The 17,688-nt window shown below is 39.5% G+C and overlaps 1 protein-coding gene across 1 annotated transcript in view; it reads right to left on the minus strand.

The window, feature by feature from the left end:
• Nucleotides 1-10,621: 10,621 nt before the first annotated feature.
• Nucleotides 10,622-17,688, minus strand: part of slc45a3.L (solute carrier family 45 member 3 L homeolog) — a 29,124-nt gene continuing 22,057 nt past the window's right edge. Inside the window, 2 exon segments of the mRNA NM_001086538.1 lie at nt 10,622-13,099; nt 15,271-15,536. Coding sequence (NP_001080007.1) covers nt 12,656-13,099; nt 15,271-15,536 — 710 coding nt within the window. The 3' untranslated portion in view covers nt 10,622-12,655.

Here is a 17,688-nt window from a genome sequence, read left to right on the forward strand (position 1 = left end):
GGAATGGGGGAATCACTTTAAAGGATTATTATTTTAAAATTCCCTGCTGGAGGAATTCCTGAACATAAGGCATACTTTATATAGGCTGGGGAACTACTGTAGCTGTAATATACAGTGATATAAAGTGGAACCTACAACATACGTGAGAGAATTATAGAAAGATGCACTCTACACAAAAACGTTGTGTTTCTTCAGACATATACACACGCATATATATTTGTGTGTATGTATAGATAGAATATATATGTTGTATAAACAGGGGGAATATGTTTTATGTTGCACACCCTTTTTTTCTGTCAACACACTTTCCGCTGCTGTGTAAGACAGAGCAGGATGAGTAAGTGCTATTAATGCTATTTCTAATGGCAAGATATTCCCCTCATTTAGCCATGATCATTCAGTTGACTTTATGTAATAAAAAAGGAGCATAAGCACTACCTTTGCAGGGGGCAAATCCCTGAGGGGAGACATTGGAGGGTGGCATGGTAATATTTGGGCAGATCCATGACATCAAGCGGTGAGCCAGTGATATTGAAGAGCAGGGCTGTGACATCACATGGTTGAAAACAGGTGGCCAGCCATTGCTGGTTAGGGTTGGGTGCAGGACAGATGGGGGAAGTACACTACTCCACTGCTCCAGAGGTACAAAAAGTAGTAGCATGGAGTGCAAGAAAATGCGGCTACAGGTTGGGTGCAGGTCCTACAATGACAAAATTCTGTGGGTTAGTATCGGGTGCAGATTAAGGTTTTGCAGGTTAGGATTGGGTACGGGTTAAGGTTTTGCAGGTTAGGATCTGGTGCTGGTTGAGTTTTTCCTAAGCGTCACATCATTATTAGGCAGTATGTCAGTAACCCATAGCAAAAAAATCAGGGATTAGCAGTTTTCAGCCAGTTGCAGGTAAAACAATGAATACAACAATTTGATTGGTTGTCATGGGTTGTCATGCCCAGAAGCAAATTTCCCCCCAAAATGTTTTAAACTTTAGAGCCCCATGCTGTGTAATTTAAAACCACCTTTATGTCTGGCTGAGACCGGGCGGGGGGCGGGTCTGTGACGTCAGTGGGCGTGTATGTGGCATCAGTGGGTAGACCCGTGACGTCAGTGGGCAGGGCTATTGGCCGATTGCCATGTCAATCAAGGGAATCCCGCCCGGTTTTCCTTATTTGGAAAACCAGGTAGGAAATATAGACCCGGGCAGCCCCTCAAAAACTCTAACCCTATCTGAACTATAAATATAAATGTATTTTATTTCACAGATCGAAAGTCCTGTAGTGTATTGTAACCCCTCCCTCAACCTGTTCCATTGTGAAGTGATGACCCTCTGATTTCCATAGTGGGTGGTGCACAAATACTCTTGGGAAAGCAGAGGGACTTCAAGTTCCAAAATCCATCCCTTCAACATGGAACATGGTAAGGTCACATTACACTAAGAGCATAAGGAGGCTCTGTGAGTCAGAGACGGCAATGTTAAAAAAGTATTTACATATATACATTTTGGGCAGTTCACATATTTTATGTTTATGTACATTTTTTTCATAAACCCAACAGAATTAGATCATGAAAAAAGCATGGGGTGGTAGAGCCTCTGCATGCATATTGCCCCTTAAAACTAGGAGAATGTTATTTCAAGCATTGTTGCTAATTCCATCGCAGACAATAGAAATTTCCAAATAGGATAAGGAACCCCTCCCATTGACTTATATAGAACCATGGCAGGTCTGAGATGGCGGATTTTCATATTCTGAATTTTTGCAGCATCGGACTTTAATAAATCTTGAAAAATTCAAGTTTTTTTCCATTAAAAATTCAGAATTCATAGTAGAAAAACTCAGATTTTTCGAGTTTTTTCCATTCGGACTTTAATAAATAAGCCTCTTACAGTTCAATATTATAAAGAATCGAAAATATTGATGGCAGTAAGTGCTATTATCTACATGATTTAGTCTCATAATTATTACTCTTGATGCTTGCCCATAAATATATCCCCTTGTATACCTGATCCCCTTAGTAAAGCCACTGAACAGGACTTGCATTCATGTTGGCACTGCACCCAGCCACACAGGAGTCTGTCCCTGCGCGTGGGAAGAAGCAATACTGAAAAGGGCTAATGTTCATAACATAAATACCATCTGCTAGGGAGATCTGGCATCTCATCACGAGAAGACGTGCTGAATCCCTCACTGTAGGTTTTATATGCTTGGCACGAGTCAGAAACAGTTTTATAGCCTGATAATTGTTGTTCTTTTCAGGCAAGGCACAAGCATTTGAATGGGCAGCTGCTCAAATGGATCTCTACTGTGTTAGAGGTCAAATGAACCTAAAGCCAGACAAAGATCTATTTATTTAGGCGCCATTTGTTCCCACTGTTGCAGGCATGGAATTCTGGTCTTGACCTCTCTTCTCGGAAAGGTCTTGAGGTTTTGTATGAAGGTATGGGGTTACCTTGCTGCTTCTACAGCACCTTCTCTCTGCAGCCTAGAGGGTCCTAGTGCTCCACTTAAGTATCCATCTGGAGACACTTCTGTAATAAGTTCAGTTTATTGTACAAATGGTAGGTAGTATCACACATATAACATTTATTTGGTGCACAAAACAATCATAAATGTTTCCAAAATTTTAAAGAATCAACCACACAAAAAGGACAGAAGTATCTCAGTGCTTCATGGTTCCTGTGCTCTTCCTTCCTAACGCGTTTTGTGTCATTGGATGCTTCATCAGAGGAGGTGACAACTTTTATATTGTCCACTCAGGGTCTAAGGTGGTACCCACACATGTATCATATGGCTTACTCTAAAGTACTTGATATAATTGATCATAAGTTCAATTTGCCCCCCTCATTTCCTATAGTTTTATATATCTTTCCCAGAATACTATGTTTTGGCATGTCAAACAATATATTTATATAAATCACTACAAGGATGCTTCCGTGGCGGAGCTCATCCCTGTAACTTAGCGTTTCTCACCAAACAAAGTGTTTGTTTCGTTTCAGGCAATTGAAACTGTGAGATTGGGAAAAAGGAAAGCAGTCATTAACAGATTGTTGTCCAAAAAAGAGGTTAAGTTGGTGTCTCTATTGGAAACAGTCACATCACAAGGGTTAAATAAGGAATGTGATATTAAATCCTTTGTGGATTGAGAGAATCAGATAAGGATGAACTTATGTACTCATATGGATGATCTGGTTTATGTTTTTGCACAAGGCTAAATGTGCTGTGTAATGAGATAATTACTGGTTATTGATTAGAAATGTTCGATTATTAATAATAGATATCCTCGTATTATGATAACAACATGATTATATTATTACTTTTCACGTGTTTTGCATTAACATCATACGGAGTGGTTTATAGATATATAATACACAAAAGCCATGAATATCCTGTAAAATATATCGTTATAAACGGTGAGTTCTGATGTCATCAGTTATAAACGGTGAGTTCTGATGTCATTTCTGTCACATGACTCACTTAAATTTGTGTATTATAATAAATAAAGTACCCCCAGTTGCAAAATATGAGGATATTAGAAGTTACCTCGGAGTTCCATGACCTGTATAAAAACACTCGGCCTTCGGCCTCGTGTTTTCATATGGTCATGAAACTCCTGGGTAACTTATAATATCCTTATATTTTACAAGAGGGGGTACTTTATTCACTATATACACTTTGTTACAAGTATTTAAACACACCAAGGGAGTGTGTATAATATATGAAGTAATGGAGTAAATCAAACAATTGTTGTTTTTAATATTATGGACTATGAAAATGATATAGTATATAAATTAGTTAATTTAATCTGATTTAATTTGATTGATCAATTGATCGATTTTTTTTTTTGTATCTATTTATTCAGATTTTTTTTTAAAAAAAGAAATAAAGTACATGATGGGACAATACAGCAATAAATGTTTTCTCATTACATAGTCATCTTTGACACATATAGTACATTTATCTGTATACATAATCACATAGAAAAAAAAGAAAAAGAGGGAAAAAAAAAATTGATCGATTTGACTTGTTCACATTACTTCATTCACATTTGCACAAGTCACTTTATATCTAGGTTTTATAATTCTTAATACACAGAGACATTGTTTTTGTGTCATTTATTCTTCATTATCATTCTGTATGTACTTTACCTTTAACACTGTGATTGATACGTATTAGTGACCCTATTTAAGTATGCTAACACGTGATGCACACTAGACTCTGAGGAAGTGCCGAGCGTAGAGGCACGAAACGTAAGCTTAGCAACTCCGGTGAATATATGAGCCAGTGCTTGATGCGGGTAAACAATATTGTGATATATATAGTGAATAAAGTACCCCCTCTTGTAAATTATAAGGATATTATAAGTTACCGAGGCGTTTCATTCCATATAAAAACATGAGGCCGAAGGCCGAGTGTTTTTATACAGGTAATGGAACTCTGAGCGGGTACAAGGGGTACTTTATTTATTATAATACACAAGTTTTAGTGAGTAAAGTGACATTAATGACATCACTACTCACCGTTTATAAGGATATCATTTACAAGATATTCTAGACTTTTGTGTATTATATTTATACACCCCAAGGAATTAATGTCCCTTACTGGTTCATGAAGTGCCCTTTAGGAGGGAAATGTCCCTTATTTGCCCAGGGACCCATGCTATGGATTTCCTGCCTATAGTTTATATAATGAGGATGTGAGCATTCTTATTTTCTCTTGTAATCCATTTGTGACTGCTGGGGACCCTGAGAAGTATCAAGTTGAGCCTTAAGGTAACCAAAGCCTTAAAGGAGCTGGGCTGCAGGGACTCCATTAGTGAGGTCCAGTTATTGAAGGCTAGCTCCTGCCATGGTTTACCATTGCTCCAACAAGGAGACGTAGTGGGGTTATTAAATCCCAGATGAAATCCAAGTAGTGTGGTAGGGCTCAGTGTAGTGTGCATTCCCTTGGCGCATTATTGTATGTGGCGATATATGGGGTGGGACTCATTTATGGAGGGTTTAAATCCCCTTTATGAACTGATTTTTGATATTTATAAACTACAGCTCCCTGCATGCTTGAAACCATGGTGTATACTGTAAGGGGGTTATTTATCAAGGTCCAAAATTATCTCAATATTGGCTGCTACAAACTCAAATCTAAGCCGCTCGGGTTTTTAACGCTTATTTATTATTACATTTTCCCAAAAATTTGCTTTGCGATAAAAACAATTTTTTCTGAGTTTTCACCGAAGCCTCAGATTTTTGCCCAAAACCTCCGAAAACTTCGGGGTTTGGCACGAGACCCAGTGCAAATCAATAAAATCATTGGAACTTCTCCCATTGACTTATATGCAACCTTGACAGGTCTGCGATGCCGGGATTTCAGATTCAGAGTTTTCCAGCCTCGGGGTTCAATAAATTCCGAAAAAATCAAGAATTTTAAAATCCCAACTTTATAAAAAAAAATCCCAAATTTTTCCTGATTTTTGCATTCGGGGCATAGCAAATAACCCCCTAAGTGTATTTCAGTAGCACTGATATGTCCTGTGTAAACCCCCTTTGCTCTGATTAGATTTTGAGGGATTTTGAGAACTCCCTAGAACTCGTGTCAGACAGTATCTATAGAGTAAATAATATTGCATTTGCAGTGGGGGTTTCTTTCTTTAAACCTTTAAATGCTGTCAAAGCTGGATCTTTACATAACCCCCATGATGACCTGTTGTATTATTATAAATGCCTATACTAACACCTCACTAAATTAGAATCACCCCTGAAATGAGATGGTATGTTTGTGTATCATTCACTTTAACAACAAGGTCTGACTTTCTAAACTTCCCCTGCACCCATCAAGAACACAGCGTCCCAGTATGTCTTTTAAACTGCAGAAATCCATCACGAACCTAAAGTGATGGAGGATAGATTTTGATTGACAGCTATTTGCAGAATTCCTTTGATCCAGCGCCCCTGCAGAAAAAAATCCCCTCGCTGGCACCGTGTAAATACCTAGGGATCATTACAGTATAATTAGACCTCAACTACAATATGTCCAAGTGCTAAACAGAAAAACAGAAGTCGAAGCAGTCGCTGGCCAGGCAGCCCTGCACGGATTGCTTTTGTGGCTCCCCAAAAAACAGTTTTCTTTAAACTTTTTATGCCTATTTCAAGCAAGAGAATTTGAAGACGAAAATATTCTAGACTTGTGCATACAAATAGTGTCCTTAATTAATAAAAAATCTTAGGGAATCCCAAATGCAGTTTCATTCCTGGTAAAGGGAGGGTTTCGTTTTTAAGGGTCCACTGGGTTTAGTTATAGGGATAATTAAAGCAAATGAAACACCCCATAAAGCTTTATTTTCAGTAGATATCCAAAGCAGGCCTGTAAATAAATACCAATGGAAACTGTCCTTACAGTGGAAAGCTTTTTGTTTGGTAAGTCCACGACTGAAGTCTTAAGGAGTTCATACACAGGCAGATTTTCTTGTGTGAAACAACCTTTTTTTTAGCACAATTGATGGGATGCAAACGATCGTATCGTTCCGACAAAATTGTCCCAGCAGTTTAAAAATTTTCATCATAAAACAATGAAACTGGTCAGTGCATGGTACAGGTCATTGTTAAATGATTGTTCACTGCGCATGCCTTTTGCAATAGTAAACAATGGGACAGACAGCCCTTGGTTAATATATGTGAGATCTTGTAGCCTACACAATATATATTGATTACCATTGGTAGGTGAATCATTCATTCAAGCAATCATTAAGACAATAGATCGTTCACAGAGAGCCGACAAATCTGCCTGTATATGGCCAGCTTAAGCCAACAATCTTTGATTGACCTACAGTAGAGGCTTGTGTGATCCCAGTCAAATAGACCTGTGCCCGACCCAGACCCGCTGACCTGCAACCCAACCCGCACCCCCCACTCACTATGCTCCCCTAATATTACACTTACCTGCTGACCCAGCACCTGTGAAACCGGAAGTGACGTCAAATCAGAGCCTAGGGTACAAACTTTTACCACAGACTCAGGGGAGGGTGGGAGGGAAGTGTCCTGCAACTTAGCCAGGTACCCAGCGAGGTTACCAACATACATATTCTTCGGCACACCACTTACTTTTCTTTTTTCTTTAGGGTGCATTCAACTCCTCCAGCTACTTCCAAGCCCGGTTTTCATACAAAAATTCCCATAGGGAGGAAGCACACCAAACATATGGTTTTGCCTTTTAAGACATTTATTCAGCAGTGTTGGCACAAGCTTTCGGGGTCAACCCCTTCCACAGGTTACCCACACAATCAGGCAATCAGAAATCTCTGCCCAAAACCTTGGTCACCTTGCCATATTACGTGGGTACACAACCCAATGAAGGACTCTAACCTACAATCAGACATCAGTTGGAACTACTAGTACTAATGGCTACTGTTTTAGCTACTTACATAGGGCAAACTTTCAGGAGTAACCAAGTCAGCAACCAGAATCAGCCCATCTACAGGCAAAATATGACCTTTCAGTGTTATTTCGCCATCTTGCTGAAATGCAGTTCACATTATTTTCCTCTCAGGCCACTTGCCCTAATGAGGTGGAGAAATTAGTTATTGTGCAGAGTTGCTTTAAAAATATATCCCTTATGTTACTGGACTAAAGCTCTTAGAATCACTAAGCTTTGATAATATGTTGGTGGAAGATGCGGGGAGATGTAGAGAAGTCAAACTGCTGTTATGATCCTAATCATGCCCCTAACTCTGCACAGTGCTGTCTATATCTGAGGTAACTGTGGGTGGGAGGCAGGTGACCTGTGTGGACACTGAAGTGTCAGGGGTGGTGGTTGGTCAGAGTGAGCAGGTGGGGAGGGTGAGCATATACGTAGAGTTCTGGACCATGTGGCGTTGCTTTTGATTCCATCGAAATATTCAGAAGGGATTTTTTTTTACAGTGAGAGATGTAAAATTCTCTGCCTGAATCAGTCTTGCTGGCAGATACATTAGATAGCTTTAAGAAGGGGTTGGAGTGCTTTTTAGCAAGTGAGGGAATACAGGGTTATGGAAGATAGCTCATAGTACAAGTTGATCCAGGCAGGGCTGGAACTAGGGGTAGGCAGAAGAGGCAGCTGCCTAGGGCGCAACGATTGGGGGGCGCTGGGCAGCTACCTCTTCTGACTACTCCCAAACCTGGCACTAGAATTGCGCCTGAGTGTGCATAGGTGAAAGCTGTTGCCACGGACGCAAGCGCTGATGCTGCACATGTGATCAATGATGCCGGCCCGCGAATACACAGACGAGCGATGATGCCTCGCATGCAAGCACTGGTAACTCGCACGCGCTAATGACTCACGCGCTGATGGCGTGCTTGCGCACGCATGGGCCATCGATGGGGGCGAGCTGTTTGGCTGGACTGCCTTGGGTGCCTGATCAGCCAGGCCCGCCTCTGGATCCAGGGACTGGTCCCATTTTGGAGTCAGGAAGGAATTTTTTCCCCCTCTGAGGTAATTTGGAGAGGCTTCAAATGGGGTATTTTTGCCTTCCTCTGGATCAACTAGAAGCTAGGCAGGTTATATACAGACTTAATGTTGAACGTAATGGACGTGTGCCTTTTTTACCCTAACTTCCTATGTTACTGCTTGGCCAGTTCTACAAAGTGCTGAAATCCACCTGCTCTCCTGCACAGCCTATTAAGTTTTGGGGAAGTTTTCATTAAAGCATTACAAACTTAGATTCTTTCTACTATAATAGATTAGTAAGACTATAAGACCCTTTTACATCAAAGTATGATTTTACTGGTAAGATGTCATATACAGGTATGGGACCTGTTATCCAGAATGCTCGGGATCTGGGGTTTACCGGATAACGGATCTTTCCGTAATTTGGGTCTTCATGCCTTAAGTCTACTAGAAATTCATTTAAACATTAAATTAAATAAACCCAATAGACTGGTTTTGCTTCCAATAAGGATTAATTATATCTTAGTTGGGATCAAGTACAAGCTACTGTTTTATTATTACAGAGAAAAAGGAAATCATTTTTAAAGATTTGGATTATTTGGATAAAATGGAGTCTATGGGAGACAGGCATTCCGGGTTTCCGGAAAAGGAATCCTATACCTATATAATAAATATAATATTCTACTGGGCTTCACATTAAAAAGCACCCCTATATTTTTCTTCTTCATATGCAACAAACATACATTCATGAATGTACCTATGTATTAGTTCTGAAGAGGGGACCAAAAATAGCCTTGATGTGTACAGCTCAAGTAAGATTGCATTGGCAGGAACCCATCTGCTGCTTTAATCAGCTAGTAGAAATATTAGGCCCAGATACATGAGGCCCAGGCTTCACACGGTACCAGCAATGAAAAATATGAAGTAACTCAATTACCCTGCAAGAGATTTGTAATGTGTATCTATGCCCCCTGGACTTGTCAACAGTCCATACCCTGTCAGCATGGCTACAATTCATATATTAGCTAGATTCCCTAAAAGGGCAGAAGAAAGCCTTCGATAAACCACCCATGCTGCACTCACCCAGCTCTCCAAATTATGCAGTGACGGGTAGGTGCAGTTCTGAGCGCAGAGGAAAGCTGAACAGTGGCAGAAAGATGGTGAAGGACCGAGTAACGGCTTCAGTAATGACTGTGCTGGGTGTAGGGTGTTTGACCACGCAGGGGGTGTAGGCTGCCTAGGATGTCACTACTACTGGGCCCAGCTCTGGGTAGCACCAATATTAATTACACATGCAAGAAGTTTCCCAAATAAGGACCCTGCATTCTCCATCTAACATAGGAAGATTCCTTGCTAATATTACATTGAAATCAAAATTTAGGACAAAATGCCTAAATGTTAACCACTGCCCAGTGAAATACATGGTTACATGGTGTCATTTAATTTACATCCCAGGCATCCATGGTAATGATGCAAGGGTTAGAAATTTCCAATACCCAAACCCAATTCTTCTCAACCTGGTCTCAGCTTGAGAGGAGACTTTGAGAACAAACTAGTGATGTCAAAGAATGATAATGTCAGAGAGCTCTGCACCACACTATAACACCAACGACTATGAGATGGGGATACCAACCAAGCCCAGCGTCACCTATGCAGTTTTGGAAATTGCATGCCTGTATTATATATTCTGATCAGGGCCGGATTTACCCCTAGGCCCACTGTCGTTCGTCGCCCCTGTCCCCTCCGTTTAATTTGTGCAAATTTTCATCATCTGGACTGGAGCAATGGGGATTGGCGCATGGGAAATTAAAAAAATTATTGTATCTCCAGCGCATCCCCTGTATTTTTAAATGAATGTGGGTGTGGTTGGGCAGCATGCCGCCCCCCTAAAATCCTGCAGCCCTAGGCCCGGGCCTAGGTGGCCTCTCCACAAATCCAGGCCTGATTCTGATTGGCTATTGGTAAACATTTCATTGCTATTTCTATTTCAAGACTGGTTGCCCATAGACATGGCAAGAAAAGAGAGAACATGATTACAACAGGCACCTCACTTCAAAACAACTTTAAAAGAAACACTAACTATTGCGGCTCTTTGTGCACAGTTACAGTACAATTATACAGAAACACCATGTCCTCTGTTCAAACAAACCACCCCTTACTTAATATAAAAGGTTTAATTATACAAAAAGTAATATACTGTACGCCACACTTGTTGTTGGCAGTTTAATAATTTATTAAAATTTTGTTAACTGAACATTATTTTATATATACGAATATGGCTTACAAGTTACAAAAGGATCTCCATATCTACAGTATAAATTAGATTTGTTTTGGTACAGAAAATAAAATTACTATAAATAAGTCTGCTTTAATTGCATTGCTCAGGCACTTTCATGACAATTGTCACCATTTACATATTAAAAGGAAAGAGAGACAAAGATTTACAGTTAAATATGAACAGTCTTTCCTGTATCTAACAGTCATTAAAGAATTTTCTGGGAGCACTTACCGGCACCTCCGGATCCAGTGCCTTTAACATCCCTTTCATATCTGTTTAAGAGAAAATCCTTTGCATTCAGTCTGAGTGGTGCTTGGGTGTAAGTGCCTGCAGCCCAATATTAAGCTCTAGCATCTCTTAAAAGCCCCATATTCTTTTTTTTTCAGGCCCCATGCCCAATGGTGTTAGACCACATTTCCTTTATTACTGTGCCCATATTCTCTTTTGTTGGTTATTTGAAAAGGGCATTAGGACCATCAAAGCATGTAAGGAACGTTGTAACCAGACAGTATGAGAAAAATGGGCATCTTCTTCACTGCGACAAGGGAAAACCAATGCAACTGATAGAAAATGTAAAAAATAAAATGATGGGAAAATTAAAAATGGAAGGCATAGTGGCTGGTTTAGCTGCTGGTTTATGTAGGTATGTACTAAGGTCAAGCAACAGTGTTATGGAAGGTTTATATTCCCTTTATTGACAATGCAATTTTGTCATTCGTAGGTAGCAGTTTTAAGAGGGCAGACTGACAACTGAATGAAATTTTAAAGGGGCAGCATACCCATTTTCATTAGAATTTCAACGAATAGGGCTTGTGCTTAACATACTTTTATGCCTATTGTTTTATTTCTTGAGCTAAATCAGGTACAATCAGGTACAATGAAGCTACTTCATGCTGGGTCCTTGCAAGATAGATAACTAGATTCCCAGTGCACAAATTAAAGGGGCTGTTCACCTTTAAATGAACATTTAATATAATGTAGAGAGTCATCTTCTGAGACAATTTGCAAATGGTTTCAATTTTGTATTATTTGTGGGGGGTTTTTTTTGGGGGGGTTATTTAGCAGCTCTCCAGTTTGCTATTTCAGCAATCTGGTTGCTAGGGTCCAAGCTACCCCAGCAATCATGCATTGATTTCAATAAGAAACTGGAATATGAATAGGAGAGGATATGAATAGATAGACGAGTAATAAAAAGTAGGAATAACAATACATTTGTAGCCTTATAGGAAGAAGGTGGCAAATCATTCGAAAACTATAAAAAATTAAGGCCGATTGTTGCTTAGAATTGGCCATTCTATAACATACTAAAATTTAGCCTGAAGGCGAGCCACCTGTTTAACTCCCTGCATACAAAACTGCTCACAGCAAAGAGTGAAGGGAATGGGTTGTACACACTGGTAATCTAATTATCTGCCTTGTAAGGAGCCCAACTGGAGAAGCTTCAGTTTCCCTGTTTGCCCAGTTTAGCTCAAGACATATCAAAAACCATTGATTTTTCTCACTTAAAGCAATAGACAAAGATCATCACAAACCCTATTCATTGCACTCATGACAGAAAGTTTAACTTTAGAATTATTTAGAATTATTCAATGAATAATTCTCACTGGTCTGTCCTAAATTCTAATAACCATTTTAAGACACCTACCCCCACCTCTGCCAAAAAAAAAACGAATTCTCCAGTTTTGTGATGTAAAAATACCCAGTTCTTCTGACAAGTAAAATTCAACATTGGATACTTATTTCTCTCGCAATCCTTGGCACATTGGTAATGATACATTTTGCATGTTTATCAACTGTGCCATTTTGGATGGAACTTGCTTGGACTCATTTGGGTCGTAGCAAAAATACCTTGCATTTTGAATTGGGAATGTTTGCAGGTATGGTTAAAGGTTCTAGTGCTGGAAGTTAGGACTGAAAACGTAGCAACCATTTAAGTCTTGTAAACATGAACACAGTAAACAGCAAATATCTTTAAAGTTTTAAGTCTTTTTGGTCAAACACAACACGGCTGGCCAAATAAATAGCAAAAACCCCAAAGAGGACAGATGAGGCTATGTACACTGTCACGTTTTCCATAAACTGCACTATCATCCCCATGAAGAGGGAAGGGAAGACCTGGGAGAGCAAGAAAGCACTATCAAGAGTCGCAAAATCCAGTCCGATGCCCCTTTGGGTGTAATTGTCCTGAGATGTTTCCTTCTGGACGGCAGGAAGAATTGAGTTTGAAGGATAGGGATAGTCCTGAGTATAAGTCTCCAGTTCATGAGGAATATATATGTGTTTTTCTTTACCCTGTGGTGCCCCATTATGCTTAAAAGTACCATCCTCATTATTGTTGGATGAAAAATAAACTGCTTCTTTGGTGAGGGTATATCCATTCTTGTTTTGGGACAGCACAGCTCTTGGCATGAAAACCTTTTGTAATAAAAAAAAAAAATTAAAAGACAGGAGATAAATAAATATACAATCCTTTAATGGGGTGATGCCCTTTAAGTTACGTTTTAGTATGTTGTCAAATGGGAAATTCTAAGCAATGTTTCAATTGGCCGTCACTTTTTCTTTTTTATAGTTTTGGAATTATTTGCCTTTTTCTTCTGATTCTTTCTAGCTTCCAAATGGGGGTCACTGACCCAATAACAAATGATCTGTATTGCTATTGCTACTTTTAATTACTAATCTTTCTCTTCTATTCATATTTCAGTCTCTTATTCAAATCACCGCATGGTTGCTGGGGTAATTTGGACTTTAAATAACAAGTAAATAATAAATGCTCAGGTACAACATTTGATGCCTTTTTTTCCCATTGGCACAGCCATCGGAGCCCCATTTCATGGGGTTATTGAGTTATTGGGAGTGCCAAAGTGGCAGTCTGCAGATCTCACTGACTCACTCCTTGTATGGAGCCAGATCACAAAATATTTTTTACAAAACACAGGATCTTAAGGTCAAAATACAAGGCTTATTTGCTTGTCTGCTTGACAGTAAATGGACATGCCTTCAGAGACAAACAAGCAAATCTTTTATTTTAGCCTTTGCTTAATAGACAGTAAGGACAATGTTCATATTATTACAGTTTATTTCCTTAGGTAAAGAGCAGAATAGCTTATAGCCCGGGACAGTAGCAGAAAAGAGAACAAATACTATTGGTACCAGTAAAAATAATAATATATGAGGAAATAGCATGGTTTAGATCAATAAACAAACTTGCAAGAACATTAAGGGTTTTCAATTAGAACAGTAATTGTTTTTGTATGTAATGAGATTATGGTGTAAAATATGGAGTCAAACTAAACAAGAAGACCCAAAGTATACGGGATGATAAATTGGCCTGTCATGGAATTAGACTATGTGCATATGTGTGTGTCTATGGAAAGAAATTCGATGCAAAGCTTCAGTGGGGCAATAAAAAAAAATTTAAATGCGAGAGCATTTGCACTAAGGCACAACAGAAGCACAGGGGCAAGGCAATCTTTTCAATACCACCTAGTGCAAGTACAGGGCTTCATTGCAGATTGCACCCACCAACATTATTAAACTTGCATGTGTGAGTGACACAAAAGTTAAGGGATGGGGCGGGGCTCTGTTTTCTTGGGGTACATGCACTTAATTCTGCAGTACAGAGACCTGCTGCAACTCAGACATTCTGAGTTCTGCATTAGGTCGGGTACTTGTGCCACCCGCAAAGCAATCAGGTATAGGATTAAAAGTTCCTGATTCCCTGATTGTGTAGCCAGTCTGCAGGTACCATGTCTGGATACCCTAGAAGAGTGCCTCCCTGAAGCAAAAAGATTTTTTAGCCAGACCCAGGGTCAAATAGCGGGTCTGGGGAATGGGCATAGCTGAGGTTCCAGGTCTGGTAGCAGGTCAGTGGAAGTGAAGTTGATTCACAAGTTACTGGATGAGAGGTCCTAATAGAATAAGGCAGAAAATAGGAATTTCAAGTACTGTACCACGTGGGGTTGATGCATATCTTTTCCTGAATCAGTCTTATTGGTTGATACATTAGATAGCTTTAAGAAGGGCTTGGATGGCTTTTTAGCAAGTGAAGGAATACAGGGTTATGGAAGATAGCTCATAGTACAAGTTGATCCAGGGACTGGTCCGATTGCCATCTTGGGGGTCAGGAAAGAAATTTCCCCCCCTCTGGGGCAACTCGGAGAGGTTTCAGATGGGTTTTTTGCCTTCCTCTGGATCAACTGGCAATTAGGCAGGTTATATACAGACTTGAGGTTGAACTTGATGGACGTGTTACTTTTTTCTACCCAACTTACTATGTTACTATATAGTGAACTGTACAGCTATCCCACAAAGAAGTGTCTTTATGTGGCTTGAATTTTCCTTGTGGTCAACCCTCATATTTGTGCTGTGGATAACCAATGTTGCTAATGGTTACTGGAAGGAGCTACAAGCAAACAATACACAGATGTCTGAGACATACACACACAAAATATATATATATATATATATATATATATATATATATATATATATATATATATATATATATATATATATATATATATATATATATATATATAAATACTAATATAGTCACACAAACTTTCTCAGTTTTCTGCAATACTCACATCTTGTTCTTTGTGATAGAGACAGATGAGGGTATATGGGAGGGTCTGCAGTGTGGCATAAGCAAATCCAGTGAGTGATGACATAATGGTCACAATTACAATATTCTGCGATAGGCAAATCACTAGGGCGGATGAAGTGAAGGTGACCATACTGGCAAGGTAGATTCTCCTTGAGCCAAAGTGCTTGGTGAGTTTGTTCATGATGACAGAAAAGAAGGTGGAAATGGCACATTGAAGGAAGAGGCCAATGCTGCCCATGCGGATCCCTGCAACATAAAGAACAGGCGGTGGTCAGCATTTGGAACAGTCTGCTTAAAATCTGGGCAGTGTGGTAATGGCACAGATTTACTCTATAGTGGTAACCTGTAGCAATTAGTCAGCAATTGGCTTTAAAGGGCTTGAAAGCTGTGGTAGCTCCAGGGTTCTTCTGCATCAGTACATGAAAGTCAGAACAGAAGGCGAGATGGACGCGCAAGCGATGAGCGGAACTATACTGAAGTACAAAGGATGGTGTCAACTCACGCAACTACAGTGTCCATTTTTGTAGAAAATGAGCAATACAGTCTTTATTGGCTCTAGGTTTGAACCCTGGCATGAAGAATATGAGCCTCACATTGCTGCTGCAAAATGCATTGCCCTGTTTGGAACTGACCACATCCCAAAATAAAACTATTACTCTATGGCGGTTAATCTGTGATGGTATTAAGTGGGTACAAAGTGCTGCTCATGTGCCTTTTATATATAGATGAGAGCCAAATCCTTTAGAAAATGCCAGAGGCTTCCTGTTGCTCAGCACTGCATGTACAATATCACTGCAAGTCCTACACAAAAACCAGGGTTGGACTGGCCTGTCAAAGAACCAGAGAATCTCTTGCTGGACCCAGGTACTAATGGTCTCCAGGTTAGGACAATTCCTATCAGCCCTTCCTTATTTTAGCCCTAGGTCTCTATAAAACCTATAGCATTTACCACGGTCTACTCAGTTCCTAGTAGATGTCGGACTAAAAAATTCTAATCATGCAGTGTTGATTGTAGAATCTATTTTCTGGACTACAGTTCCCATAATGCCAGGCAAATAGCTTGACCTATAAATCTGCATGAGCAATAAACCTTTACCAGTTTAGGGACAGAATTATTACAAGAGGCACTGTTACCTCTCTCTAATTCTTTTTGCCAAAAAAACCCTGAAATTAATAATTAAAAAATATATTTTGCCTTAAGACACTGGTAAACATATGGGATCCATTATCAGGAAACCTGTTATCCAGAAAATTACGAATTACGAAAAAGACTGTCTCCCATAGACTCCATTTTATCCAAATAATCCAAATGTTTAAAAAATGATTTCCTTTTTCTCTGTAATAATAAAACAGTACAGGTATGGGACCTGTTATCCAGAATGCTCGGGTCCTGGGGGTTTTCTGGATAACTGATCTTTCCTCAATTTGGATCTTCATACCTTAAATCTACTAGAAAATCATGTAAACATTAAATGAACCCAATAGGCTTGTTTTGTCTCCAATAAGGATGTATTATATCTTAGTTTGGATCAAGTACAAAGTATTTTTTTATTACTACAGGGGAAAAGGAATAATTTTTAAAAACCTGGATTATTTGGATAAAATGAAGTATACGGGAGACAGCCTTTCCATAATTCAGAGCTTTCTGGATAACGGGTTTCTATATAACGGACCCCATACCTTTATCAGTGTCTTAAGGCAAAAATTTATTTTTTAATTATTAATTACATTTTTTTCTTTGGCATAAGAATTAGAGAGAGATTAGAGTGCCTGGGATTCCTGAGAGGTGAAGGTGGCACTCCGGGCTGGCACTTTTTTCTAAAGAAGAGGAGCCCCAGCCTTGAGTGACAGATAACCCAATAGTCAATGGGGAGGGGGGGATAATAACATGATGCCCCCCCCCCAGAGAATTTTAATGTTGCAATCATTGCTGTTCAACCAAAATACTGGACTATAACTTCCAAAATCCCCAAAATTGGCCCCCCAGTGACTTTCAGTCTCCTGTACTGTGTGTGTGCACATCAAGGTGGATAATAACAAACAAATAAATTGTGAGGTTAATTTATAGACATAAGGTCTAAATTATAGAACTAAAACCAGTCAGAAAATAGTTTTGGACAGTCTATTACAAGTTGAAAAATGAAAAACCTGCTTGGTTGTAGTTACCAGCACTTGTGCAGCTTAAAGGAGAAGGAAAGGCTAAAATTAAGTAAGCTTTATCAGAAAGGTCTATATAAATACACCAGTAAACTCTCAAAGTAATGCTTCCCTGAGTCATCAGTCAAAAGAAACACAGCATTTCTTTCCTTCTATTGTGTACACATGGGCTTCTGTATCAGACTTTCTGTTTTCAGTTTAAACTTCCAGGGCAGGGCTTGAGCATGCTCAGTTTGCTCCT

Source organism: Xenopus laevis, chromosome 3L (assembly GCF_017654675.1).
Source record: "Xenopus laevis strain J_2021 chromosome 3L, Xenopus_laevis_v10.1, whole genome shotgun sequence".
NCBI classification, from domain to species: Eukaryota; Metazoa; Chordata; class Amphibia; order Anura; family Pipidae; genus Xenopus; species Xenopus laevis.